At 54.5% G+C, this 27,343-nt stretch overlaps 1 protein-coding gene across 1 annotated transcript; it reads right to left on the reverse strand.

The window, feature by feature from the left end:
• Window positions 1-3,228: 3,228 nt before the first annotated feature.
• On the reverse strand, window positions 3,229-23,852 carry gnaz (guanine nucleotide binding protein (G protein), alpha z polypeptide). Its single transcript, XM_086151663.1, has 3 exons — window positions 23,223-23,852; window positions 12,231-13,517; window positions 3,229-4,912 (listed from the first exon to the last, which is right to left on the reverse strand). Exons 2-3 carry the CDS (start codon window positions 12,951-12,953, stop codon window positions 4,568-4,570), a joined length of 1,068 nt encoding a protein of 355 aa, XP_086007789.1. The 5' UTR covers window positions 12,954-13,517; window positions 23,223-23,852; the 3' UTR covers window positions 3,229-4,567.
• Between the last annotated feature and the right edge of the window lie 3,491 nt (window positions 23,853-27,343).

Below are 27,343 nucleotides of genomic sequence, written 5' to 3' on the forward strand. Positions count from 1 at the left end.
CTCACATGGAGGACTTTCCTTCAGAGTTCCACAGATCAACCTCCAGGTCCAGGTTGACTGAGAATATCGCGTTTGCATTCTGTTTTCAGCGGTCTGTTTCTGCCGGGACGAGGAGCCAATCAGCAATGGGACCGCTGTGGAAAGGTCGGGAGGTTAACCCGGCTCACGGGATCTGCCGTTTCGTTGAGGGGCGGCGTGATGGCCGGGGGGGCTCGGCGTGTCTGCGTCTGGCTCTGTGTGAGTCAGTACAAACAGCCTCAGACTTTGTCCCAAATAAGTCCGCGACCGCCGGCAGTACCTGCTCCGAGTTCTGCAGCCCCCGCTCCTGTCGCAGTAACCTTCCCCTGTATCGGACCATCACTGCCAGCGGGACCAGATATTTAGTTACAGCGCGGCTTCTGTGCGAAGGACGGACGGCGTCCATTCTTATTGTTCCCGTTGACCTCCGGATCCAGAGTCCTCCTGTGAGGACACCAGCTTTTCGGCAGCGTCCTCAGCCGCAGGCCTCAGTGCCGCCCAGCAAGGCGTGCCGAGCAAAACCTAATTATTTGTAGTTCCTGCGTGAAAATGTCGGTACTCTTCCGTGCATCTAGAGGCCCGGAGGCGGGTCCGATCCGTCTGTATCGGATAATGGCCCTCATTTTTCATTGGCTGTGGAGCAGAGGGTGATGAGAAATTGCCAATCAAAAACCCGAGAGGGCTTCTTTAGATTTCCAGGATCCGGAGAAATCCTGCACTCCGTTACAGGCAGATATTAGAATCCACAGAGTAATGGGATTACTGCCAATTCATTCCCACAAAATCACTCAGACCCCATTTGTCAAAGAATGGCCATTTCAACTTAGAGCAGGACGACAAATCCACAGCTTTAATGGACGCACACTTTCAGCATCCGGGGAGAAGACTCGCACACGCACACGCACACGCACACGCACACGCACACTCACACGCACACACACACACACATACAAGCAGAGTGTGTGTTGTACTCACATTGTTTGAGTTGTACTTACAGAGTTTGTGTTGTATTTATGTATTTATAGATGCCCTGAATGCTTCCCCTTTTTTGTTTTTTATCTCGTTAAGAAGCACCGTGGGTGATCCAGAGAGGAGGGCGTGGCTACGGCCAAAAGCAGAGCCTCCGCCACCGTCAGGTCAATAATGGACGCTGTGAAGATGGTGAAGTGATGACAAAGCCGTAAACACCGCGAGGAGGCCACAAGCTGTCGGGAAAATGTGAACCGAGGTAATTACCGCGACTACAAAGTAGAGGCAGTGGTTCTGCAAGTACGACGTACTCGCAGTCTGACGGCGAGGGGTTTGGTATGAATACTGTGCTGATCCTGGTCTATCGTTATGGGAGTCAGAGCCTAGTTCAGGGATTGTTGGTTTGTTTTGTTGCCGTGGCGATAGTGAAGATGAGCGCGAGTCAGCCCACACTCCCAATCAAACACAGTTTTACATATTTTCACTGGTGTTTACGCAAAGCCGAGGTCGGCGGAGCGGCACCAGGACCGGCGCGTTCCGCCACAACCCAAGCGGCGGGCGGTTTCCGATCGGGATCGCTCTAACACATCGAGACAGTTTATCCGGTAAGCTAGTAGCCGTTGGCGCCCAGAGCCAGCTGAGCCCGGATTAGGGCCCTGCACCCTTATCCTGACAGTTGAACCCAAGTCAGCACCCGCCGGCAATTAGAAACGTACGGGGTTTCGAAAGTCGTCCTCGGTGCCTGGGGAGATGGTGAATCGTCGCACCGAGCGAGTGTGTGACTGTGTGACTGTATGGGTGTGAGTGTGTGTATGAGTGTGAGTGAGTGAGTGAGTGAGTGAGTGAGTGAGTGAGTGAGTGAGTGAGTGAGTGAGTGAGTGAGTGACAGAGCCAGACACTTTGCTCTTGTTAGGATGTTGTTTTCAAGGCAGGTCAAAGACTCAATGAAGCGGATCAGTATCTGCTGTGCAGTGAAGACTGATGATCATGAACGTGGCAGAAAATCCATGAGATCACGGTTTATGGTAATCATGGAACGCTCCACCCATCTGGGCACCCCGCAGGCCGAGTCCGGAGCCGGGTCCCTCCGGTCCTCCCGTGCGATGGCTCCGGTGCTCTTCATTCCAACTATCTGCCGAGGTCCGAAGGGACGACGATTAGAATAAGGATGCGACAATCTGTCGCTGAACCTTCTCCATCATTTGACCTCCTGAGGAGTTCCTTCACAATCCAACCTGTTAGCGCATTGTGTGGTTTTTGTTTTACTCCTCTCTGAGGAGGTCTGCTTCGTTTCTAATCTTCGTCTCATCGGGTTTCACGCTGACATTAGTTGGCCTTCCAGATACAGATGTTCCTTCTTTCCAGCACAAGCTGCCTCTTTGCCTCCATCTCACATATGAGCTCCTCCTTGAAGACAATCCAGGTGTTTCTGCATCTTCCACTGATATGGATGTAAGGACTGCTTCTTCTTCTCCTTCTTCTTCTTCTTCTCCTTCTTCTTTTTCTTCGTCTTCTTCTCCTTCTTCTCCTCTTCCTCCTCCTCCTTGTCCTCCTCCTCCTCCTCCTCCTCCTTGTCCTCCTTCTTCTTCTTCTTCTTCTTCTTCTTCTTCTTCTTCTTCTTCTTCTTATTCTTCTTCTTCTTCTTCTTCTTCTTCTTCTTCTCCTGGCTCAGTGGTTTTCTATGGTTGGCAGAGTCTCTCCCCACATGACGGTCACAAGGCATGATTTCAGCAGACCTCCTCCCCCGCCCAACCCAGTGATGACTGTCTCTCCTGAACAGATTCCCACTGTTGTTCGAGTCTTGCCGTGGAGGGAACCGTAACCCCCCCCCCCACACACACACACACACACACACACACACACACACACACACACACACACACGCACACACACACACATACACCCATCCTATTTCAGATATTGTGATTTTTAACAGATTACCTTCTTTGCCCTCCCGTATCAGGGGTCTGTGCTGTCCAATCAGATTGGACAGTGTGCTTAATCCAAGTCCTAATCTGGCCGTTACCGTGGAGATTATTCGCGCGGCAGCTCTGATGTGACAGCAGACCTTTTTAATGGAGCGTGGTTTTCATTTGAGCTGGTTAGAAAGGGGAAGAATGAGTGTGATGATTATGGGATGTCGGCCCTTGGTCTGCCCCCCCACCCATACACACACACACACCAGCAGATTACGAGCCCTGTAACGACAGCAGCGGCCAATAACACATTTATTACACCATGAAAATTTGCATAAGTTGTTTTATTCATAGTTCTGGTCTTCTGAAGTTTCTTCTGAATGTTTTGGAACGGAGGTCCTGTAAAGTCCAGCCTGAAGCCCTTAGCTGAGATGTTTGCTCGTCGCCCTCCCACCTGAAAAAGAAAGGGTGAGAGAAGGAGCGGGTTTCTTTTTCTTCCCTCCTGCCTCCCATCGGCCGCTCCTCTTCTCGGGTGGACGGAGAGAACTGTGGGTTTATGTACACGTCCCACCGACCCCTTTTCCTTCTCCCTCTTATTTGTCAAACCGCTAGGGTTCGGGATCCACGCCTCTCGCCCTCTCGTCCGCGGGTTCCCCCCGCGGCTCCGTCTTTCAGACCGTTATTACACCGATATAACTCTATAGATTCTGGCTCTCTGACAGCTGTACAAACGTACACAGTGTTTGACTTCAATATATAATCTGGGAATATATCAGGGGCCCTCGGAGAGGAGGGGCGGTGGAAGAGAAGGTGTCGGTGTCAAAAGTAACAAAGTCATGCAGGTCGAAGGTGTCTGTCTGTGGAAACCAAAGAGAAGAAGAGGGATGGAATCCATGGGTTTGCTTTTATTTACAAACGGATCTTGGCACGTCTGGTCTCTGTCCGGAAGGTGGAGCGGAGGTGAAGAACGCTGTGGACTCTCCCGGTGGCCCAACACAAAAGGTCATAGAGGGGGAGGGGGCGGGGCTTAAATATGGCGCTTCTCTTTAGTTTTAGACGGTGGCGGTTTCCTCTTCTTTTTTTTCAGGCAGAAACCCTGTGACATCTCGTCTTTTCTTCCTCTTTTCTTCCTGCTCTCGCGATTCGAGTGAAAAAAGAAGAACATTGTTTTTTTTTTTTTTTTGCTGTTTTTTTTCCAAATTTCTTTCTTTAAAGCAGCATCAACTTTTTGTTTTCTTTCTTCAGGCAAAAAAAAACCAGAACAAAACAAAACGAAAAACAAAAGGAGACAAAAGTAACAGCAGTCAGCAGTCAGTGAAGTATCAGCCTGGATTGGGTCCTGTGAGTCCGGCGGGCCGGTTCTGGTCTCCACCTGTTAGTCCACAACAGCTGGACTGCTCCTGGACTCTGTGTGTGTGTATGTGTGTGTGTGTGTGTGTGTTTGTGTGTGTGTATGTGTGTGTGTGTGTGTGTGTGTGTGTGTGTCGGGGTGTTTCTGCATACTCATAATTCAGTGCAAACACATTGGGTAACCCCCCATCCGTCCCTCGTCTTCATTTTTTTTCAACCCCTCCCTGTCTGCAGGTGTCCTCTGGAGCCTCTGGGGTGGTCTGGCGGGCGGCCCCCCCTCCGGCCCCTCGCCGGCCCCGCCCCGGCGTCAGGTCCTAGCACAGCCCGATGTACTTGAGATTGTTCTGGATGATGACGTCCGTGACGGCGTCGAACACGAACTGGATGTTGCTGGTGTCGGTGGCGCAGGTGAAGTGCGAGTAGATCTCCTTGGTCTCCTTGTTGCGATTGAGGTCCTCAAACTGCCGCTGCACGTAGACGGCCGCCTCCTCGTAGGTGTTCTGGCCCTTGTAGTCGGGGAAACACACCGTCAGCGGGATGCGCTTGATCTTCTCGGCCAGCAGGTCTTTCTTGTTTAGGAAGAGGATGAGGGAGGTGTTGGTGAACCAGTTGTTGTTGCAGATGGAGTCGAAGAGGCGGAGACTCTCGGCCATGCGGCTCTGAGGAGGAGGAGATGAGAGTGCGTTAACTCCGACACTGAAATAACACGGCAAAGACACCGTCTCCTATTCAAGCCGAACGCCCAAGGTCACGGCGGGACTCAAGGTGGACGTGGAGGCGTCATAGGAGCCGTCCAGGCGTCCCGATGCCGCACGCCTCCTTTGTTATGTCAACACCGATTGTAGAGAAGAAAGAGTGCCGGGTCCGACCCCCCCCCCCCCCCCCCCCCGCCTCCCCCCCCGCATATTATCTCGGCCGCCGACGCTTCAAACACCTCGGATTCATTCCTTCCCCGTCCACGTGTGCTCTGGATTCCGGGGCAGGATGAAATATGGTGGAAGGCGATTCCGACCGATCGGGCAGCGGAAGAGCCGTCGCCGTGGCAGCACTGGGCAAACGCTAGCACGCCGGCGAATCTAAACCGACCTGTTTGTGATCAGGCTGCAGCGAAGCAGAAATTCTTCCAGGGTCAAACCTTGGAGAACATCAGGACCTCCGTCGCTCTTTTGTCTGACACTAACCCTCAGCCTGTCCTGGGCCGGGGCATCATCACCCTCGCAATGAAGAGTAGGCCGGGTGCGGCGGCGTTCCCCGGTTCCTCCCAAAGTCCGACTCCTCGATCCCCTGACCTCTTTTTCTTCTCGGGGTTCAAGGCGAGGACTTTTCCTTAGTTCCCCCCCCGCCGAGCCCGACGCCCTTTGGGGGCGGGGCCTGTGCGGGGACGGGCCTGTTGACAGCAGCTGCCGGCACGTGGCATCCGGCCGGCAGCTTGTGACTGGGAGGCTGTTGTTGAAAAGGTTACAGAAACAACACGACGCTCTGAGCAAATCACAAGATCCGCACAGCAGCAGGAAGAGAAGAAGAGAAGATACTAGGGGGGGCACGCTGAAGCTCAGATTGGAAGTCAACCTCGACTATCTGGGGGGACATCACCCCTGAAGGTCCGATGAGGCTTCTCGGCTGCTCTCGGGGAGACGCGTTCCTCGGAGTAGTTGCTCCTGAATCGTGTCCAGCAGCAGCCCGGAAACCACGAGCAACGTCCTACAACAGGGAAGCTCTACAAACCTAGGCCAGAAGGTTTCACTTGAAGCTTCCTCCTGCTGGTCTCCTCTGAGATGCAGAAGCTGAGGAGGCTCTTCGTCCACAAAGCGGCTCCTCTTCCTCACATGACAGCAAAGCACCAGCTCACCTTTGTGTGTGTGGCCTCTAAACACTGTTGACCTACTGGCCCCTTTTCCAGGATGTCAAAGCACACGCGACAGGAGACGCCACCTGGGGGGGGCTGCTACCTGCCCACCACACTGTTCTGTTATGTCTATGAGAGTACTATAATTGCATTAAAGCTACTGCACACACACACACACACACACACACACAAAGGACCTTCTGCTGGGGTCCTTCGTGCTTCTGGACAGTCCATGTGTTTCTTGTGTCTCCCCGTTCATCATCTGGTCTCCGCTCTGGTCAAACATTCAGATGACCGGTGTCTCTGCCTCGGTGGAAACACCTGGGACCTTCACACCCCCAACATGCACTGACTGCTGCAGCTGATCAGCCTCAGTTATTTCATATCGACTTGCACTGCACCCCCCAAAACACACACACACACACACACACACACACACACACAGAAACACAACTGCATGCATTCACACACACACACAAACACACACGCACACACACACACACAGAAACACAACTGCATGCATTCACACACACACACACACTCACAGAAACACAACTGCATGCATTCACACACACACACAAACACACACACACACACACGCACACACACACACACAAACACACACACACACACACACACACAGAAACACAACTGCATGCATTCACACACACACACACACACACACACAGAAACACAACTGCATGCATTCACACACACACACACACACACACAAACAGAAACACAAGTGCATGCATTCACACACACACACACACACACACACACACACACACACAAACACACACACACACACAGAAACACAACTGTATGCATTCACACACACACACACAAACACACACACAAACACACACACACACACACACACACACAGAAACGCAACTGTATGCATTCACACACACACACATAAACACACACACACACACACACACAGAAACACAACTGCATGCATTCACACACACACACACACACACACACGCACATACACACACACACATACAAAGAAACACGACCACATGCATTCACAAACACACATACACACCTCATATCTATTCTCTCCACTATCGCTGTTTGCCCCCCCCCCCCCCCCCACGCGACTCCCCCCCTTCATCCTCCCCTCCCTAGTCACAGCTCACTGTCAACAGCGCAGGATTAGGAGCATTTGACTGGCTTGTTGCTAAGCAACAGTAACCATGGCAACAGATTCATTATGAGGACAGGGATGGGACAAGAGGAGAAAAAAAAGGAAAAAGCATCAGGGGATGGGCCGCTGGGTAAATGTTGTACTGTAATTATGACGGTGTGTTTTCCATCCGGTGCATTCAAACCCCAGCAGCCCAGAGCGGATGCTGCATCTGCTCCGGGCCGCCGCAACCACAGCATCCATAGCATCCGTAGCATCTGAGGCATCCATAGCATCTGCAGCATCTGCAGCATCTGCAGCATCTGAGCATCCACCGCGACCAAAGCATCTGTAGCATCCGTAGCATCTACCGCATCTGCAGCATCTGAGCATTCATAGCATCCGTAGCATCTGTAGCATCCGTAGCATCTACCGGATCTGCAGCATCTGAGCACGACCAAAGCATCCACAGCATCTGTGACATCTGCAGCATCTGCAGCATCTGCAGCATCTCAAGCATCCGTAGCATCCGTAGCATCTGCCACAGCCGCCTTGCCGCTCAGGCGTTGAGTCAGGCATCCGCTCAACGCCGGCGACCGTGACATTGGACTATGTTCTAAAGGTGAGGACCAGCCAAGTGATGGTGCCGGCGGGAAACTCACCTCGAATTTCCTCTGGCGAGGGCCTCCTGACCCCGACAGTATCGCCGCCACCCCGTCAGGCGGCTGCGTAAACCCCGCTGTCAATCAAACTCCGGGACCTGAAGGCCAACAGTCCAGATGGACTTCTCACTCAGATATTAAGCTCAACAACCTTCTCAGACACAGTGGAACGTCAGGGTTTGGGGAGCCAGTTGGTTCTGCACGAGAACCAGTAACCACCTCAGAAGATAACATCTTTCATGCCTCCAGGTCTCTCATTCATGTGTGTGTGTGTGTGTGTGTGTGTGTGTGTGTGTGTGTGTGTGTGTGTGTGTGTGTGTGTGTCAAGGCTAAATGCTGCTGAAATGAAGTCCTCTTCTAATTGTGACAGACGAAAAGGTCCCATGGAATCCTTGTGAAAGAACCTCCTTTTCCTGCCATTGCTCTCCATTCAAGGTGGTCTTTCTTCTTCTCATTTAAGAAAAAATCCCCGGTGAAGAGCTGACATCCACGTCCACATGTGAAGGTTCAACACCACCATTATGAGCTGCTGAAGATTCACCTTGAAAATCCAAAAGGGATTCATTTTGGCAGAAGGTCAGTCAAAGAGGTGAGCTCTATCTCATCTATCTATCCATCCATACACCTACCTACCGACCGGCCGGCCTACCTCCCGACCTACCTACCTATCAACCTGCCGACCGGCAGACCGACCGACCGACTAACCAACCTAAATACAGCAAGCTGTGAGATCCCTTGGACTGAGTCTCAGGCAGTGGAATTTGGGTGACCTGAGTGTTGCAGGTGGAGCTGATGATCCATGGGTCCTCCTCCATTCACAGACATATTTTGATGTTCTCACAGATAGTAAATGCCATCTTTGATGTCTCTCTTACAATATGTCTTCTCTGGCCAGAATGCGGACGTTGCTGACCTGAAAGGAGCGGCCCTGGTCCTTCAGGTGGAGATCATGGAGAGTCCTGGCCTGAAGCGGTGGCTCTAACCCTAACCCCAAAGATGTCATCAGGGTCGTTAGCGCAGGTGACATCGAACTCCGCGCTCTCCGTCTTCGGCTCAGACGTTCCGTCTGCAACATTCTCCCAGTGGACTTGATGCGGATCATGTTAAGGTGTGCTGTGAAAGCTTCCGCTTCTTTCTTCTTGATCTTGACGCATGTCTCAGCCGCATTCCTGAACCAATGGCTTGGCGGCGTGACCCGAAGCGCCAAACCTCCTCCGTAAGACGTGGATGTGGGGGGGCTTGGTTTGGACTTGAAGCATGTTTACAGAAGGAGCATGGAGGCAGGTAGGAGGGCACTTCTTATTTTGTTTATTAGTTATGGTCATCCGTGCACACACACAGCCTCAGATTTCCATGATCTGGCTAAATCAGATGAGCGCCGAGGCGTCTTGTCTAAACGCGGCGGGGACAGGCGGACCGCATCAACTTCCCGTCCTAATGGTCGAGGAACGGAGCAGCGATTGTTGAAGGACAAAGGAGCTCCTTGTAAGGCCTGTGGTCGTAAGGCTGGGCGCTGCAGCCCGGCTAACTTCACTCCTATTCCATTTCTACTTGGCGGCAGGCGACGGCACCGGGAAGCTCCGGCTTCGGGATCAAATAGATTTCCTGGAGCCCCCCCCCCCCCCGGCGCCCACCCACCAGGAAGACTCTTTTCGACACCTGTGAACTCCCGTTTCCTGTAGAAGCCTCCTCCATCTGCCGGAGCTCGCGGGTCCAACCTCACATCTCCTACGTCGACTCATTTAGTGCTCATCTCTCCTCAGACCTTATGTTTATCCTGCAAAAACTCATAGGATAACCTAATCCTAACCCCTACCCTTCGCTCCTTTACGCCCCCTTTTTCCGGGCCAACGGGGTAACCTGTGACTTCCTGTCGCTCACAGGAAGTGCCCGGAGCCCTTCTCCTCCATCGACCTACAAAGAAGCAGAAGACGGAGGGATGCCTGGACACGGCGCCGCCCCACCGGTTACCTGGGACTAAAAGTAGCCCGATTTATTCCGGGAGGTTATTCCTTCATGAGCAGAAAGCTGCCACGCCCGCTGCTGCCGGGCGATAAGGAGACGCAGCCTCCAGAGGAAATGATTGGAATTCCAAAACCGTGAAGGCAAAGATAAGAAACAAAGACAACTCTTCATCCCAGGCCTTACTCCCGGCCGCGCCGGGGACGGCTGACGGCGTTTCACCCACTTCAACCACATCGGGCAACCGGCGCCCGCGGCCACAGAACCCCAGCTATGAAGGCTCCAGAAGGCCAGAATGAATCTCTCAATAAACACAGCCGGAGTAACGTGGGAGTGGAGACGAGCGTGTGAAGTGGGTGTGTGGAGAACACACACGCAGTGGTAGCTGAATGGGACGGAGCTGATGAAAAGACACACACACACACACACACACACACACACACACACACACACACATACTCCGGAGACACCTTCAGAACAGCAGGAAATGATGCTCGTGTAGCTGACTGGCCTTCTGGGCATCTGCTGCCCGTGCCGCTACGTGCTTCACTTCCACAAACCCCACCGTTAATTCTTTGTATCATCAGCTGCCGCTGGTCAGAAGGTTCATCTTCTCGTGGCTGGAGAGGTGGGTCCGAGGCCGGCGCTGAGACGCTCACGATTCCAGGATCCCGATCCGGACTCCGGCCTTTTGGAGAGCGTCCGTCTGCGTCTCTCCCCGACCTTTACCACCCTTTGAACCGAAGACTCCAGCTGGACGGAGGCAGGCGTTCTTCTCTTTCACAGCCGAAGTCGCCGACCCGTCCCACTGCCGCCACCCGCCTGCGGCCGGCGACTAAAATTCTGACTGAAAAGTGGGGTTTTCTTTTTTCCCGCTGACAATTAAATCGTGATCGGCAGATGCTGTTATGGGCGAGGAGGCACGGCCACCCGGCTAGATCAGGACGAGGGGAACCTAACCCCAACCCTAACCCTAACCACACCTGAAACTTGAATATTTGGAGGCGCCCGCTGACGTTGGTGTATTCTGTTCTTCGTGAGGTTCTTCTTCAGTCCCTTTCTTTGTTCTTTTTGATGTTACGGGAGCAGAAGGTTTCTCATTTTAGGTCCCAATCTATAAACCTTTGCAATCATCTAGAATCTCAGGCCCGTGCAAAGAAACGTCCGTCGCACTCCCTCCGGCGGGCCGGTGGAGCCGCGGTTGGCCTCAGTCTGCGTGGCTGTGAGAGCGTCGTCCACGGATCTTCACGCCACCATCACCTTCTACTGCAGCGAAGTCGGGAGCTCCATTTCTCATCCGGCACAATCTAATCTGGATTAGAGGGCCCGTCAGATGTCTGTGAGAAGTGGTTCACCTGAGGAGATCCCTTCAGGACCCAGTTAATATCTTCTATCTTCACCAGAATCCGGTCTTAACTTCAAGAGGAGATTGGGAGGGATTTTCTTCCCGGGCTGTCGTCACTAGGAGCCTCAGCAGCTCTTCCAACATGACCTCAGGCCTCCTGACATTCTAACCAGATGTTGGCACGGCACAAGTCAATTTTGTTTTTCCTGAGACGGCTTCCGTCCTCATGCAAAGCATCCCGGAGCCAGACGTGCGGCGCTGGGAAGCTTCTCCACGACGCACCTTTGCTTTGCAAATCCTGCGCTTGGTCCGGACCTGGACCCGGACACGGACCCAGCTCCGGCCCCGGACCTGGACCGGGCCCTACCCCGGAACCCAGACAAGGACCCGGCCCTCAACCGGGACCAGGATCCAGACCCAGACCCAGACCGGGACCCGGACCCGGACCTGGCCCGAGAGGAAAGATACACCACCAGGAAACAACGCCTTGTCCCTTCAACTCGGTGGAACTTGGAAGAAGAAATGAGGCTCCCACTCGTGATATCACAAGGGATGCTGAATCTGCACAGCTTGACAGAGCGCAGGTCAAAGTCAACTTTAAGCTAGCTCAGAGCTAACTTTAAGCTAGCCTCACTGATAGCGATGGTCTAATTCCCTTTTGGTCAAACCCTAAGCTTCTTCGTCACCGGGTGCCTTGAAGTGAGTTTGCGCTTTCCGGTTAGCGTCACTTGTTCACATTACTCCGAATAACAGATGGCATACTGAAATCGATGATTTCACTAACTTTCTCTCTCATTTGAAATGTGGCCTTAAATTAATTCTTCGATTTGGAGATGGCCGGTCACACTGTCTGTCTGTCTGCCGTCAGTCAGACAGACAGTGTGACCCTATTCTGGCACGGTACGCTCACCGAGCCCGCTCGTCAAATGCCACCTCACTTGGTGTGATTTAAATGTTCCTGGAAAAAAACCCACAGAAGACGCAAATAGAGGTTGTTTAGTTCTCAAAGAGCCACTCCTCTTACCGTCTGGTTGTCCTCGTAGAGTTTCAGGTCGTATCCGCTGAGCTCCACGCAGAAAATGATGGCAGTCACACCCTCGAAACAGTGAATCCACTTCTTCCGCTCCGAACGCTGCCCACCTACGTCCACCATCTTGAAGGTGAGCTCCTTGAAGGTGAACTTGTTCTCTACAATGCCAGTGGTCATGTCACGGGACCGCAGGATGTCCTCCACCGTGGGGATGTACTCAGGGGCAGAGATGCGATCCAAGTCGTTCAGGTAGTACGCGGTGTTGTCCTCAAGGTGGTACTCGTTGGACCGTTGGAAGCACTCCTGGACCCCCGAGTCGGCCCACAGCCGCTTCATGACCCCCAGCAGCTCCGCCGTGATCTCCCCCTTGCTCTCCGCCGGCCCCGTCAGGGCGAAGAGCTGCACTGCGTCGTAGGCGCGGTCGGGATTGTGAAAGTCGATCTTCAGGGTGGTGAGGGCGCGGATGATGCGCGTGAGCGAGTCTATGGCGTTGTAAAGGATGAGGGGCTTGTACTCCTTGCAGGCCTCCAGGTTGAAGCCCCCGCTGTGGATGATCTTCATCTGCTTGACGATGGTGCTCTTGCCGGAGTTGCTGGTGCCGAGCAAGAGGAGCTTGATCTCGCGTCGCTGCCGCTGGCTCTCCGAGCGCAGGTGGCGGTCGATCCGCCGCGACCGCCGCGCCGCCTCCTTCTCCTCGGAACTCTGACGGCATCCCATGGTCCTCCGCCACGTGGTTAGCACAGAGGAAGTCGTGCTGCTGCTCGGCGGCGGCGTGGAGGGCCGGGATTATAACCAGGAGGAGGTGGCCGGATAGTAAAAAAAGAAAGGGTCGCAAAGTAGAAGCGGGCGCCGGCCGGGTCGGCGGGCGAAGAAGGCAGGGGGACCTCCCAGGGGGAGCGGCTTCAGGCGGACGGGTACTTCTCGGAGCCACCTCTCAAGAACGTCTCATCCTCCGGGCTCGGGGGTGCAGGGTGAGTCCTGACCCGCGGGACGCCCACGCAGCGCCTGGCACTGAGCTCGGACCGCCTGCCGGAGCCGAGGGAGCCGGGGCTCATAGCAGGGAGAAGCTAGGAGCGGGGGGCGCTGATCTACGTTTGTCAGTAGAGAAGGGATCTGGGCTTGCAGAGTGCAAACAGGAAATCACCCTCGCTCTCCACCCACATGGCTCTCGCGACGCGTGGCCCCCGTCCGTCCGTCCGCTGCGGTCATCCGCCTGCTCGGCTCCACCCGATTCCTCTGCGGCGCGATGTCCCCCCCCGGAAAACTGATGGCCGCCAGAGCCTGCCAACACAGAAGAGGAAACAGGTGAATATAAGGACCGACCTCGCAACCCCTTCGGAAAACTCGTTTTCTACGTGAAAACGAGTCTTTGGACTGAGAGGCCAACACCCTCTTGTGCGTCACTGCACTGCATGAGGCCTTCGGGGACCGAGGGGAATCAGGCCGCTCCGGCACCCTGTGACACTCGGTTTCTGTTAAGAAGAACACAATGACACACAGGCCAAACTACTTTGTTGCGTCCTTCAGTCCAAAGTAGCGACAGAAACTTTGTGAACTTAACACTTGGGGAAATATTAGCCTGAAGCGTCTTAGCATCTCCTGCTCACAACAAGAAGGCCCCTGGTTAGATTCCCCAGGGGAGCTTTCTGTGTTGTCCCCATGTTCTCCCCAACATTACCAACAACAACAACAGCAGTAACAACAACAACGCTAATAGCACCCGCAACAGTGACAACACCAACAACACTGACGACACCCACAACACCAACACTGACAACACAGACGACACTAATGGCACGCACAACATCGACAACAACAAAAACACCAACAACCCTCATGACACCCACATCACTGACGACACCAAAAACACAGACAACACTCACAACGACCACAACAGTAACATAATAAGCAAAACATGACTGCACCAACAACATCCATGGCCCTAACAACACTGCACCGACAGTGCCAGCACAAAAAAAACATGAGAATTCCATTGGTTGTTAGCGTCAGCTGAAGCCCTGTTTATGTGCGGATTAAAGAAAGTGAAGCCGAAGTGTTCGCTGAAGAGCCGTTCAGGTGCAGGCATGTGTGAAAGATGTTTCGTGCTAAGCTGGGCCAATTTCCTCATGGGTCATGAGTCCTAATAGTGATCCTTTTCAACTGAGCGGGTGAATCATCACAGAAGAAGACTGCGGTTCCTGTCTTGCGGTCAGCTGAGAAGGGACCGGCCATGTTGGATGTGACCTGGCCACGCCCGGCCGCCCAAGGTGGGACGCACGTCCGGAACCGAGCCAAAGGAGGGGGCGCGAAAGATAGGCTAGAGTGGTGCGTTTCCTCGAAAGCCAATAAGGCTTGTGAGAAGCCTCACGCCCCGGCCCCTCCGAGCCCGCGTTTGTCCCTACGCGTCAGGTGAAACGCTTATTTACTATCTCAGCAGAAAGAAACAGGCTCAGACCGGCAGGTGCCCGCTAAGCTTTCATACGGCCGCAAAGCCTCTCCTCGCCGCTCAGACATCTGCGCTCTTATCCGTCAGATTCTAGCGGATAAACATCCACCAGAGTATTTGTTTTGTTTTTATTGTTCCATGCTGCTCAAGAGGGAGCAGTTTTATTCATTAAGCCAAAAGCTGGGTCCCTAATACGCCCCGGGACATTGGTAAAACGCCGCTTTGGGTCACGTGGTATGTTTAAAGCCCACCAAAAAACAGAAAAATAAACGTCAGTGTGGTGAAGGCGGATCCAGGGTGCGTTAGTGTGTATTGAAACACAGAGCTCGCTAATGGGAAATACTTCGACCTAGTTCTGTTGGGCGAACTGCACTCTGCCGACCTCTCAAAAAGACGGGGGGACAAACAGAGCAGAACAAAGGCATAACACAGCATCACAACACAAACACAGGGGGTTGTTTCCTGGCTGCAGGCACCTGCCTGCCCTCTGAAAATGGCACAGCCGGCCAAACCGGTTAGCACACATGGCTGCGTCTCCGCCGCCGTTTCTCCTTAAAGCTGCGTCGCGGGCTTCTTCTCTCACAAATACGCTCCGCTGGCACGTCCACGCTTTTATTTTGAAGGGATGATCGCTAAAGGAGGCGGCGCTGAGAAAATCAAAGGCGTACGTCAGTCGCTGGTGCATTTGCAGGCATGACCTTCCTGCCGTAACTTATACCTGGGCAGAAAAATAAGGGTCGTTTTGATCGGGCGACACCCGTCCTGGCTGCGGGGGGGCGACTCCCGTTCAACCCGACGTATCGTGAGGGCCCTGAGGTAAGCAGATAGCCCAGACCGGGTCGAGTCACTCTACTCCCGTCTGCTGCCGTCTGCCTCACACACACACACACACACGATCCCCTCCACACACTCGCACACACTCGCGCACACGCCCCGCGGAGAGCTCAGCTCCGGCTATTAATTTCCCGAGCTCCGGAAAGGGACTGAGTTCATCAAAGACGAGAACACGAACGGGTCGGATCCGACCTCGGTCCGAGCCGAGGCGGGCGCTTCATCTCGCCCCGATGAGATGAAGACCTCTGCCGCGTCCGGCCTTCAACTTCACCTGTGTGACATTTGAGTTTTCACACCTTCCGCTAGACGGGATGTGTTGATTGGCATTGCTTGTGTCTGACCTTCGGATATCAGATGAGAAAATACGGACCTGCCGAGAGGGCGAAGCTCACAGCGCACGCTGTGTCCGTGTCGGGCGGCGAAGAAGAAGAAGAGGCAGGTGGGGCTGCGCTGCGAGCCGAGCCGAGCGGCTTGCATAAGAGTCGGCTCACGTGTCGGCGCTTTTCTCAATGGAACGTCCGTGACGTCAAAAAAAGGCAGGTGAAAGGCGCAGATGAGCTTTCCACCGACCGGCAATGGTTTATGAATGAGGCATGTAGCGTGTGTGTGTGTGTGTGTGTGTGTGTGTGTGTGTGTGTGTGTGTGTGTGTGTGTGTGTGTGTGTATGGGTGCATGTCTTGCGTTTCACTAGGGATTGAATGAAGCCTTCCCCGTCTGAATTGGCCTGCCTCAGACATAGGAAGCCGGAGTGCCGTCCTTCACGCTCAGTGTGAGGCAGGTTGACCTTTGACCCACAACACACGATGACGCCCCCCATCCAGAGATTATCAACCTCCGACCCACTTCCTGTTTACATCGGAACCTGAGCTCACTCAGGGAAGGGGCAGTGGTCAGACGCGAGGCCACGGACCAATCCCGCTGCGGATGAAGGCCTCCGCCCCCCCATCGGGCCGGCATTGCCGTCACTCGGGTTTCGTGATGAAGCGTATTGTTTGTGCAAAGGTAATAAAAAGCGCGTTCTGGCCGCCTCCGCGATGGAAGCTGCCGATGGTGAGGAGCCCCGGGAGACTGGGACGCCGCCGTCGGCAGAGTCTGGATGAGGCCTTTTCGGTTTCCCACCCGGAGCCGACTCCGGACGGGCTTCTGGAGACGAGCGGACCTCGGGCGGCGGGAGACGGTGGTTTCGGTATCCGGCGGGGGATCGCGGCCCCCTGAGGATCGCCGCTTAGAAACCCGGATCCTACGCCGAAGCCCTTTGACCTGTGAGGGTCACCACCTGAAAAGTGACGCATTCATGTTTTATCCCATCAGTCTCCCAACCGATGGGGATTCCAGTCAGCGAACGGCTTCATGTCACCCGTTGGATCCACAGAGCCGACGGGAGCAGCTGCTGGAGACCAACTGGAAACCGAGAGGAGAAGAATTCATGGAAAAATTAGCGAAGCAATGAAGCCAAATCAGATTTGGGGTTAAACCGGTTCCCGGACAGCGATCCTCTTTCAGGAAGCGCTGATTTCATTATTCCTGCGCGGGCGGGGGTTCGATGTTTTGTTTTTAGGGGCGGAGCCAAAAACAGGTCACCTGTTTCACCGCAGACCCTGCCAGAAGAAATCAGCTCGCAGCTGGAGGTCAAGTTCGCCGTCCTTCTCTTGACAAGCGATGAGAGCTCAGGATTCTGTTGACAGTCAAAACATGTCATCGGAATTTTACCCGCCCATTCGAAAACAGTCAACAGGGGCGTTTCACTCAGCGGAGAGAAGATCACTCCTGACCTCAGCTTGGTTTCATCTCCAAACGTCCTTCTCTCTCTGTCACCATTCATCCCAACACGCCGCTAATGTACATCGCCGAAGCTAACTGCAGCACTTTCTGCTCGGGGCCGAACGTTCTCCTCCCTCACTGCGGAACGCTTCGGGGAGGTTCTCAGCCAGAACCTTCCCCGTTCCCCTTCGAGGGTCCCGTTCCGGCCCGCGGGTCGCAGCCGGTCCAGGACGTTGTGTGATTTCTCAATGGAAGACTCACACTGGTGCGCGGCGGAGGGCAACTCCTTCACTCTCAAAAACAAACATCAGATAAGCTCCTCGGACGAGAGTGGAATTTGAGTGTTTTGCTTTTTGCTCCAGAGTAGAATTGAACCTCAGACCGGAGGCCAGGGTAGAGATTCGGGTCTGTGGGTCTGTGGCTGCATCCACGCAGGAAAAACCATGAGGGGGCTTTACTGAGAAGACACGGGCCAGATGTTCACCCTGGAACACTTAGCTGAAACATCTGGGTGGTAACAAACAAAGCAAGTGTGCCTTTCACACAAACTCAAATCCTCAGTCCACACAGCTCGTCCTGAAGCTACACCTTCATCCTCTCATGAAGTCCAACCCTCCATTCTGAGTTCTAGGTCATTTTCAACTTGCAGGAGCTCCGGATCCCAACAGCTGGTCCACCTTAGAATAACTCCCAAAGTCAACGACTAATTATGTCCTTGACATTTTTTTTTTTCAAGGACCTGGAATTAATTGGACTCCCAGCATGGACAAAAACTTAAATATAAACACACACACACACACACACACACACACACACACACACACAAGGGATTAAGAAAGGATAAATTACATATATATATATATATATATATATATACATATATATATATATAGAGAGAGTATATATGAATTATGTAACTTATTTATTATAAAATAATAAAATAATTCACTTGTAAACCTGTCAAATGTGTCACTTTATAGAACAGAATGACCAACACTGATTTGATGGACACACACACGCGCACACACACACACACACACACACACACACACGCACACACATACAAGTGTGTGAAGTGCAAACAATCAGCTCTCTGTGTTGAGTCACTCTGCACGTCATTCCATTCCTGCAGCTTCATTGATGAAGCCGTAGTCCTTCACCTCCCTCCGAGATGCAAACGCTAATCAATCGAGAGCCGGTTCGTCCAGCTCATAACTATCCCACCGGCTTCCAGCATCACGCCTGCTTGATCCTTCTGATTTCCTGCGTCTGCGTTGGGAGCTGGGACAGATTGACGGGAGCCGAAGGCGCCGCTTCAGGTCATCGATGAGGAAAATGGTGGAATGTGAGATGTCCGTGTCCCATATCTGGCAGCCGCGAAACGATTTCCGCCTGACGCCGTCTGCTTGTAAATGACTCTGGCCATGTGATGCTACCGGGGTTAGGGTTAGGGCCTGCGAACGAGCGAGTCGGAGCTGAGCGCTCGTGGCACTACAGCTCAGAGCCGGACCAGATGTAGGTCACAGACGCCGCCGCTCTCTGAAAGATGCAAGGATTGGCCGTTGGATGGCGAGAGGCCGGGTGAACGCCGCCGACCCCAACGCCATGTGTGCGGCCGGAAAGTTGGGTGGGTGCGAACTCGGAGCGAAGGGCCCTAAAAGTGGCCGACCAAGAGGGGAAGCGCTCGGCCTCTCCTCCCAGATGCTAACGTCCATCACATTTCCCACATCCTCAAAGTCATTGTTCGACTGTCCTGCACCAAAACTGGAAGTCGCAGTCCTGTGTCTTGAAGGGCAGACATTTCTGCTTTGCAAACGGCGACATTCAACCCAGAGGGTCAGATGGCGGTCGAGGACTGGGACCGCTCCGCTGCTGTGCCAGGAAAGCTGGTAAAACTCTTCTCGCGTCGATTGGGTTTTCTATTCGAAAGTTCGTCTCTGTGGAATTCAGTGTGTTCTAAAAAGGAAGAAGCTCTGCCGGACGTCTCGTCAGCAGCTCCTCCTCAAACTGCAGGTTTGCAAAGGAACATCTGAGAAAGGCCTGGTCAGGCAGCGCGTTCTTGAGCGAGCTGCCGTCCGAGCGAGCGAGGTGCCGTCCGCCGTGCACGTACGAGGACGCTGCTCAGTCATTACAGGGGGAACAATGGCGGGCAGTGTTCTCCTGTCTTCTGAACGCCGGCGTGTAGAGTTTGGAGAGGGCTATGTGTGTGTGTGTGTGTGTGTGAGTGTGTGTGTGTGTGTGTGTGTGTGTGTGTGTGTGTGTGTGTGTGTGTGTGTGTGTGTGTGTGCAGTGGGGGGTTCTCTGTAGGATGGATGCTACTCGGTGATAACGCTCTGTTCAGCGTTGTTGGAGTGTGTGCTGCTTCTCCTCCCATCCAGCGGGTCACACTGAGTCACAAGGCCGGCCGGGACCACAATGGCCCGTTTGTGTGGCAGCGAAGCCACGGGGGGGGCCGTCCGATCCACGGTGGGGGGGGCACAAGATGGACACCGGAGAACTGCTGCACAATGTGTGTGTGTGTGTGTGTGTGTGTGTGTGCGTGTATGTCCAGCCAGCTTCGGGACCTCCCGCTGATCTCCACTCCCATCCATGTGGTCCAGCAGCTTAGCTGAAGGTTCCTCTTCAGGACTCCCACCTCCTGGGACTCAGATGTGATCAGCAGCCGCTGATTGGATAAGTGGAGCGGCTCCTTCGGCCGCTGATGCAACAAAGCGTCCATTCACGCCACCGCAAGAATACGGGTGGCAGCATCCCTTCAATTATTCACTCAGACACCGTGAGTCCAGCAGGGCGGCGCCAGACCCTGAAAGGACATGTACTAGCGGAGCCGAACACCTTACGTACGACTGTTGCTCACGGGACACACACTCACACCTGAGGCGGCAAAGGAGGAGCGACCGTAGTGACCCGCACGCCTTCCATGACAGGGCGCCGGCCGGGCGCCGGCCCCCGTACGCCGCCAGCTTTCTTTTCTGGGAAAACGACTCAGGGTGGGCGGCGTGCTAACAAGAAACCTACTGCATCCATGGGCCCCTTTAATTTACCCTTATCAATGAGCCCCCCCAACACACACACACACACACACACACACACACACACACACACACACACCACGTCCTTGTTGTCATATGACTACTGTTATGTGTGTGTGCACTGGAACACAAAGTTGCTCTTTTTGTCCCCACACACAGATCAGAGCGCTGGAAGGAAAAGGCCTCGCACTTCCTGGCCTCAGGAAAACAGACGGCTCCTGTGTGTGACGGCGGGTGGAGAGGAGGAAGAAGGGTAGGAGAAGGGGAGGAGGAGGAAGAGGAGGAGGAAGGGGAGGAGGAGGAAGAGGAAGAGGAAGGGTAGGAGGAGGAAGAGGAGGAAAAGGAGGAGAAGGAGGAAGAGGAGGCAGGAGAGAAGGGCTGGTGATCTTCCTCATTACTTTCAAGAAGTATTTTTTTACATCAAATTAAAAGTGACGTTTCCTGGCTGTTCAGTTATTTATCGTTCCATCGCCATGGCAACGGCCCATCAAAAAAGATGGCCGCCAGGGTTCGACCTCCGGCCCGGCGGTCTCGGCAGGTGAGTCCCGGTCCGGCTGGCTGGACGGACCGTCGGCTGAGCGGCCACTCAGACCCTTTTGACGGGAGGAGGCAGCCGAGGAGCCTGCTCTGCAGGTTCTCTCAACTCCAAGGTGAACCACAGCTGAAAGTGCAGCAGACGGCGACACCAACCCCCCACCCCCAAACACACACACATACACACACACACACACACGCTGCCAGAGCAGACGCTGTCACTTTAAAAAGCAAGCAAGCCTCCGTCCCTCCCCCCGCTGTCCCCTGGCATCATGTCACTCACTGGAGTGGACGGAGACAAGGAACAAGGGAGGTGGAGGGGGTTGAAGGTGGAGGTGGAGATGGAGATGAATGGAGGTGGAAGTGGAGGGAGGTGGATCACTGGGGGGTTGAAGGTGGAGGTGGATGGAGGTGGAAGTGGAGGGGAATGGAGGTGGATCACTGGGGGGTTGAAACCACGCTGCATTCACACAACGTGGGAACCTCTGGTTCTCTGCCTGCAGGTTAGGGTTAGAAGAAGAAGCCTCCTGCTTCAGGTGTGGCACCAGGTGACAGGAAGGCGCCAGCTAGCGTAGCCGCTCTCGTCTCTCCTGACACGCCGCAGAGGAGGAAGTGTGTTTCACGGCCGGCATGAATAACCGATCTGACCGCCGCCTCTGTCACGGGGAGCTGTGACACTGCTCGTCGATGGAGAAGAACGACGTCCCGCAGAAAACATCTGACCCGGGAGATGGAGCCGGGAGGAGACTCACAGACGACCAGAGGTCTGGCGTGCAGGACCTTCAAACACGTCAGACCCCGGCTCATATCATCTATGCTCTCCTGTCTTTCCAAACGCTGATGGTTCAACTCCTGAGGCCACGGCCCAATGCGGAGAAGACCAACTTCACTGAGACAAAGACCTCCTCTGGAGATCCCAAAGCCCAAAGACTGAAGAACAAAGAAACCAAAGCGACGCATCTTTGAAATGAAGATGAGGAGGAAGAAGAAGAGGAGGAATAAGAAGAGGAGGGAGAAGAGGAGGAAGAACAGGAGGAGGAGGAAGAAGAGGAGGGAGAAGAGGAGGAAGAGGAGGTCAGAGGCGGTCAGGTGAAGTATGATCCTCCATTTAACCAAGCGGAAGCTCCTGGAGTTTGTCCACCATCTTTTCTCCTGTCAGGTCAGACTTTTGAGGGCTTCCGTCTGAGACACATCCAGCATTCTTCTGTGTCACATGATCCACAGGAGGACCAGGAGGAGGAAGGAGGGGGAAACATGGAAGTGCCATCTTTCCACCAACAAATAAGTCCTCCTCATCAACTCTGCTTTAAACTTCTCCTCTTGCCATCTTCTTATCCGCTGCATCAACCTCCATCCATCTACCCCTCCACCCTCCACTCCTCCATCCCTCCATCTCTCCACCTATCTACCTCCCTCTGTTCAACCCCCGGCACCTCCACCCCCTCCAACCCTCCATCCTTCCATCCCTCCACATCTCCACAGCTATAACCCTCCACTCTTCCGCCCCTCCACCCATCTCCATCCCTCTCTCCCTCTCTATCTTTCTGGCATGATACACACACAACACACACACACACACACACACACACACACACACACACACACACTGAATACAGTGGAGCTCTGATTTAGGAGAGGGGCAGTAGTGTGTGTGTGTGTGTGTGTGTGTATGTAAGAGATCGTCGTCTCTCTGGTGAGGTTACTGGCGGCTGAGGTTCTCTGGGTTCTGGAGGTTCTGAGGCCGGCCATCGCCGTCAGGAAGGCTCAGACCCAGGATGGAGCCAAAATGGATCCCGGTGTGGAGGTTATCTCCCCTGCAGAGCCACCGGCCTCCTGCCGCACGCCAGCCAACCCCTGACGGTATGTGATGAGCGCCCTCCCGTCTCCCGCCTCTCAGCACGGACGCGTACACACACACACACACACACACACACCTTTCATGCATCCTCCACTTGTCCTACATAGCGCCGTGACGTGCAGCGGCGCCACGTTCAGGCCGAGGCCCTCCATGATGTGCCAAGCGAGCAGGATGGAGGAGGGGCCGGAGCAGACGCCTGCCTCGCTGCCAGCTTGCTACATCACCTTCGCCGATTTCATCTTGAAAACACAGTCCTGAAGACACCCGGCACACACACGTACACACACACACACACCACCCCCTCCCCTGCACCTAACCCCCACCGCACCCCACCTCCGTCCCTCAGCAGTGCCAGCGTAACCGAATAGCATCTTTCTCATCCTCTGTGTCCAAAACAGGCCAGCTTTGTGATCACGGAGGTGTGTGTGTGTGTGTGTGTGTGTGTGTGTGTGTGTGTCTGTGTGTGTGTGTGTGTGTGTGTGTGTGTGGTTGTGTGTGTGAGAGAGAGTGTTCAGTCTTACCGTGTTCACAAGCCAGCATCAATTTACAGCAGAGACAGACACTGCAGACGAGCAGAAATCCACCTTTTAGTCCTGCTGCTGCTTCATCTTCCTCCTCTTCACAGGGTGTCACACTCACACGCACTCACACGCACTCACACACGCACACACACAAACGTCCCACCGTCCCTCAGCGCCCCCCCTCCTTTCCTTCTTTTGGTCTGATTAAAACCCCTGTCTTCGATATCCTCTCTTGTTTGCTCCGAGGCAGTGGAGACACTGCAGCGATGGGGGTGGAGGGCGTGTATATATGTGTGTGTGTGTGTGTGTGTGTGTGTGTGCGTGTGTGCGTGTGTGTGTGTCAGAGACGGAGAGAGCGGAGAGAGGGAGCGCAGAGCAGTGAGGGAGGGGAGGAGTCAGCGGAGTGAGAGAGAGAGAGAGAGAAGGGAAAATGGTCAGGACTAAATCATGAGAGTCGCTGGTGAAAACACGCCGGATGAAAAGAGGAGGAGCAGCGCCATCTTTACTTGATGGTGATGATGAAATAGAGATTTGGCCGGAGGAACCCGAGCCCCGGCGGCCGGACACGATCCGCTTTCTGGACGCCGACGGACGGACGGAGAGGCTGAGATTTCAGCGATGCCTGAAAAACATTGTAGAGAGGGAGGAAGAAGAGGCGGAGGAGGAGGAAGGGAGGGGAGAAGTGACGACAAAGGAATGGGAGGGGGTTGGACGATGGTGTAATGTGCTGTTTCCGTGCCAACTGTCTCTGTGACAGCGGGACCGCATCCTGGATCGCCATTGGCTGCCGGCGAGAAGTGATAGAGGGGGGGGGTCATGGGGGGGCGACGGGGTCGGGGTCCTCCTCCTGCACGGCCGGCTGATCTGCAGGAGAAACCCGACGTCTCGCTGAACATGGCGGTATCCACGGCGACGGCAGAGCCGTTCAGCTGGACGGGTCTGATGGCTTTGTCATTATGGATGATGCCGTCGCTGTGTGTGTGTGTGTGTGTGTGTGTGTGTGTGTGTGTGTGTGTGTGTGTGTGTGTGTGTGAGAGAGAGAGCGCGTGTGTGTGTGTGGGCGTGTGTGTGTGTGCGTGTGTGCGAGGGAGTGTGTGTAGACGGCCCCCTCCCTGCCTCCGTGACACACACGAACCGGTGGGACTTGATGTGATTGGCCGACCCTGCGAGGAGCCTGCGGAGGTGCGAAGATCACGAAGGGAGGAGGAGTTTGCTGGGTGTGTCTTCAGCCTGGCCTGCTTCTGACCTCTGGGCAGGACCTTTAGGTCTGCTGCCCCCCCCCCACACACACACACACACACATGTATCATGAAGTACTTGGGCAGCTCCTCTTGTCTTCCTCCTCCCTCGTTCATTTTTCCTTCCGCGCCTTAATAACCGAGCACGTGAAATGTCCCTCTTCACCTCTGGCGGCCGTTTAGGCTCCTCCCCATCCCCACCGTGATTGGCCGGTCCCCGACAGGTGGGTCTTCCCGGACGCAGCCAATCCCAGCCGTTCCTGCGGCGAGAGGCGGGGTGTAGTCCCGACCGTCGATCTCCGACGCCTCCGGACGTCCGCGCGTGGAGGCGGTTGCCACGGCGACCATTTTTCAGGCCGTTTTTCAGACCGTTCCTGGCTGTGGTCCGGAGAGGACGAGCCGTCCGGACCCGTGTCCTTCATGCTCCTCTGAGGCCCGGACCTCCTGATGTCCTTCTGATCTCCTCCTGATCTCCTCCTCTCATTAAGACTCTGACTCCTCTGTTTTGTAAATCCCTTCATCTCGCTGTTTCTGGAGATGTTCTCTGCCAGCACCTTATGACCCCCCTCCCGCAGCATTTTCCATCCGTCCGGCCTCCACGGCGTCCCATCCCTGCTCCGTCTGGGAGCCTCCCGCCTCTAATCCCTAATCCTGCGGAAGTCGGTCAGGCAGAATGAGCTGCTTTGATCAGACCCTCGTATCAGGAGAGCTAACAGTGTCAGCGCGGCCGGATCCCACAGAACCCTGGAGCCCTGGGGGGGGGGGGCTTCAAACACGCCCGCACCCCTCCCCCGACACCGGGGGGGGGGGGGGGGGGGTCCTGTCTCAAACACTGACAACAAACAGCCGGTAGCATCCGGCCTTTTCTCCTTTCTGATTGAATGTGTTCTTCACCGGGAACAGTTTGGCCCGTTTCTTCTGGACACCCGGGCAGGGAAACGTGCACAAACTACACAGATCCCTACAAGAAGAGTCAAAACTAAAGGGCAAGGAGACATCTCGCAGGTTGGACGCTAGCGGTGGAGCCCAAACATGGCGACGCTATCGGCACCGAGCTGTGTCTTCCTCATTCTGCCCGGTGGTAGCGGAGGAAAACACACTGCTCCCGACGTCTTATTCCTGCCCGGGGAAGACAAACATGGCCGGGGGTGGAACGAGCAGCGCAGGCCCTCCATCTCTGGCCCTCCATCTCTGGCCCTCCGTCTCTGGCCCTCCGTCTCTGGCCCTCCGTCTCTGGCCCTCTGTCTCTGGCCCTCTTTCTCAGGCCGGCATCCTGGACAGTGACCATAACGACCGTCTAATGTGGTAGGAACAGCCCATGTCACAATACCAAACGTATCCATAAGTCACCGGTTTGTCTTTTAAAACACACACACACACACACACACACACACACACACACACACACACACACACACACACACCATGGTCTGGTTCCACAAAAACATGGCCGCACAGAACCAGCAGAAATGGTATGTACGGGTTTGTTCTTCTGGAGCCACATGACCTAAACGCCGGCTGCTTTTCTGCAGATCCTCAACAATGCTGACAGTGTGCTCGGCCTCCGGATTAGCCGGCGTGAGCGTGAGCCACAGTCATCAGGTGCTTCCAATCAGACCCAAAAATAAAGTGCCCGGCGTCCGGCGCGGCCGAGGCCAGAGTAGACCCGAGGGGCCGGGCCGGAGGACCGAGGCGTTCCTATGGAGGTGCCATGGGTTCCAAAGGACGGAGCTCAGAGTGGATCCAGTCACAGCAGCATGGAGATCTTCACAGACCAATATGTATGGATATAATTACTCAAATATATATATTTGTATATAACAATCCCACTCCTCCTTCTCCTCCTCCTCCTCCTCAGGTCCCCAAACTAAATGCTGACATCTAGTGGTCAGTTTAATCTCCTGCGCCTTTAAAAGGTGTCTCATCTTCTGATCAGGATATCATCTCCCCGGAAAGTTCCAGCTCAGTGGAGCAGAACCTCTGAACTTCTGAGCTGCTCCCGGGAACCCCGACACAAAGCTGAGGACTCTTGAGATTTTATTGCGGGTTTTTCTTTTTCTTTGGGCGGCACGGTGGATCAGTGGTCAGAACCTCGACGCCTGCTCCCAGCAGGAGGTCCCCGGTTGATTCCTTTCGGTGCAGAGTCTCCATGTTCTCCCCGTGTCGGCGTGGGGTTCCTCCGGGTTTTCCGGGTCCCTTTCACAGTCCAAAGACGTGCAGGGGGTTCCTGGAGGCCTCTCCCTGCACCACACCTCTCATTCCTGGATGGGAGGAAAGGATGGATGAAGGAGGGCGTCCGACTCCAATCTCCTCTCATTTCCTCAGCACTTTGACGGAGCCGCTTAACCTATCTATCGATTATTATTCTTATTATCATCTATCTATTCAATTTGGAAGCTAATTTGTAGCATCTGTGTTTATTTGTGTCAAATACCCAAGAGATCACAGCTTCACGACAGCTTTGTAACTGAATCGGTATTTGAATCGGTGGTGCTTTGAGCGCCCCCGCTATTAATGGCTTCCCTCGATGATGACATAGTTGTTGTTTTTTCCTGTTTTGTTTCCTGTTTTCCTAGTTCTGTTTTGCTGTTCTGCCGGTGGGCAACATCCTTCCGGAAGCAAAGAGGATGCGAGTCGTCTTTCTTCAAACGGAGGGCCCACGTTTCACGGTAACGATAATGAGACTTTCCATCAAACAGCTGCACGGGTGAGAAGGTAAGGATCAGGGCCGGGTCACATACATTCAGGTGTGGCGACGTGGCCCGTGGGGTCGGGGCGGTGGTCCTTCCCGGCTCCCCCCGCCCTGTCCGAGTGCCGTTGAGCAGACACCGAACCCTTGCTGCTGCCCTGGAGCTGCTCAGTCGTTGCGTTCTGCTCAGGTTC

Source organism: Fistularia commersonii, chromosome 9 (assembly GCF_037954325.1).
Source record: "Fistularia commersonii isolate RoL2024-O1a breed Wild chromosome 9, RoL_Fcom_v1.0, whole genome shotgun sequence".
Lineage (NCBI taxonomy): Eukaryota > Metazoa > Chordata > Actinopteri > Syngnathiformes > Fistulariidae > Fistularia > Fistularia commersonii.

Excerpts from the sequence above, each read along its gene's own strand:
- gnaz (XM_086151663.1), bottom strand. The coding sequence starts at position 12,953 with ATGGGATGCCGTCAGAGTTCCGAGGAGAAGGAGGCGGCGCGGCGGTCG. Across the intron at positions 4,913-12,230 it reads TCTACGAGGACAACCAGACG|AGCCGCATGGCCGAGAGTCT; the intron begins GTAAGAGGAGTG and ends CCTCCTCCTCAG.